General features: G+C 44.7%; 1 protein-coding gene across 1 annotated transcript in view; it reads right to left on the bottom strand.

Annotated features, from left to right (window-relative positions):
• Positions 1-1,095, bottom strand: part of LOC107102699 — a 16,904-nt gene that overhangs the window by 10,548 nt on the left and 5,261 nt on the right. Inside the window, exon 3 of the mRNA XM_015402102.1 lies at positions 472-921. Coding sequence (XP_015257588.1) covers positions 472-921 — 450 coding nt within the window. The remainder of the gene's footprint in view (positions 1-471; positions 922-1,095) is intronic.

Genomic DNA, 1,095 nt, shown 5'->3' on the forward strand with positions numbered 1-1,095 from the left:
TTTTCTCTCGACTTTACGATTCCTGATGGGGAGATGGTCGTTAGAGGCTGATCGCCCCTGGTTACCCCCTTGTTATTCAGCAAGATCGAATAATTCTCGCACGACTGGAGAATCGGCCCGAAAAGGGCAATAAGTCGTAGAGTGTACGCCCGGCTTAAAGCATTGACCAACCCTGAGACCTCACCGTTTGAGGTTCTGCAACATGGCGGCGCCCTGCTCCAAAAGTTTTAAAACATTGTTGTTTTTTTTTGTTATTTTACGTTTATATTTTTCTCATTTGCAAAATAATTATTGATAATATCAAGAAACAATAAGGTTAATTATGTTAGTTTGGTTAATCGTTTTTTATCTACAGCAGAATGGTTGAGTTTTCCTTCAATAAGAAGCTGTTTAACAAACATTCCCAAACATATTGTTTTTTTTTTTTGAAGAAGCAGATGAAAAGGAGAAGTTGAAGCCTTCTTCTGGTACCTTGATCTGCTGCGTCTTCAACTGAAGCCTCCTCAGCTCCAGGTCCATGTTGGTGTTCATCCATCTTAGAGGGTGAAGAGACGGGACAGAGGTCCAGTTCGTAGCCACTTGGGTCGGATTCTACAGAACACTGACCTGGACACCTCCTGTCCTTCACCGGCTCTGGCATGAGCTCCTCTGATGAGCTCTGGATGGGTTTAAAACCACTGGAATCGTCTCCCACAGCGATGGCGTCCAGGTCTTCTCTGCTGTAGCTGATTTCTATGTCACTGTCTTCATCTGGGAATTCAGACTCAAAGCACTGGGTTCCAGTTGAAGCTTTGTTTTCAGCACATGACAAGCTGGTGTCTGCCTCATCGCAGGCGTTTTCCGCTTCCCCATTAGCGCTGGGAAAGAAAACGTCCTTTGCGAAAGGATCACTGCCTTTGAACGGGTCTGAAGCAAATCCATCTGAAAAAGCGAGAGAGAGGATTTTTCTTATCAGCGTGGACCAGAGATGGGACATGTGGAGTCAACAAGTCATCTCCATGTCATGTATTTAATCTACCCAGCTAATTAACCGGGTGAGTCCAAATTGCACAGGTTGATTCACAGTGAAGATTGGACTCACCCGGTTAATTAGCT

The sequence above is a fragment of the Cyprinodon variegatus genome, unplaced genomic scaffold (genome assembly GCF_000732505.1).
Source record: "Cyprinodon variegatus isolate N-32 unplaced genomic scaffold, C_variegatus-1.0 Scaffold1300, whole genome shotgun sequence".
Classification (NCBI taxonomy): Eukaryota; Metazoa; Chordata; class Actinopteri; order Cyprinodontiformes; family Cyprinodontidae; genus Cyprinodon; species Cyprinodon variegatus.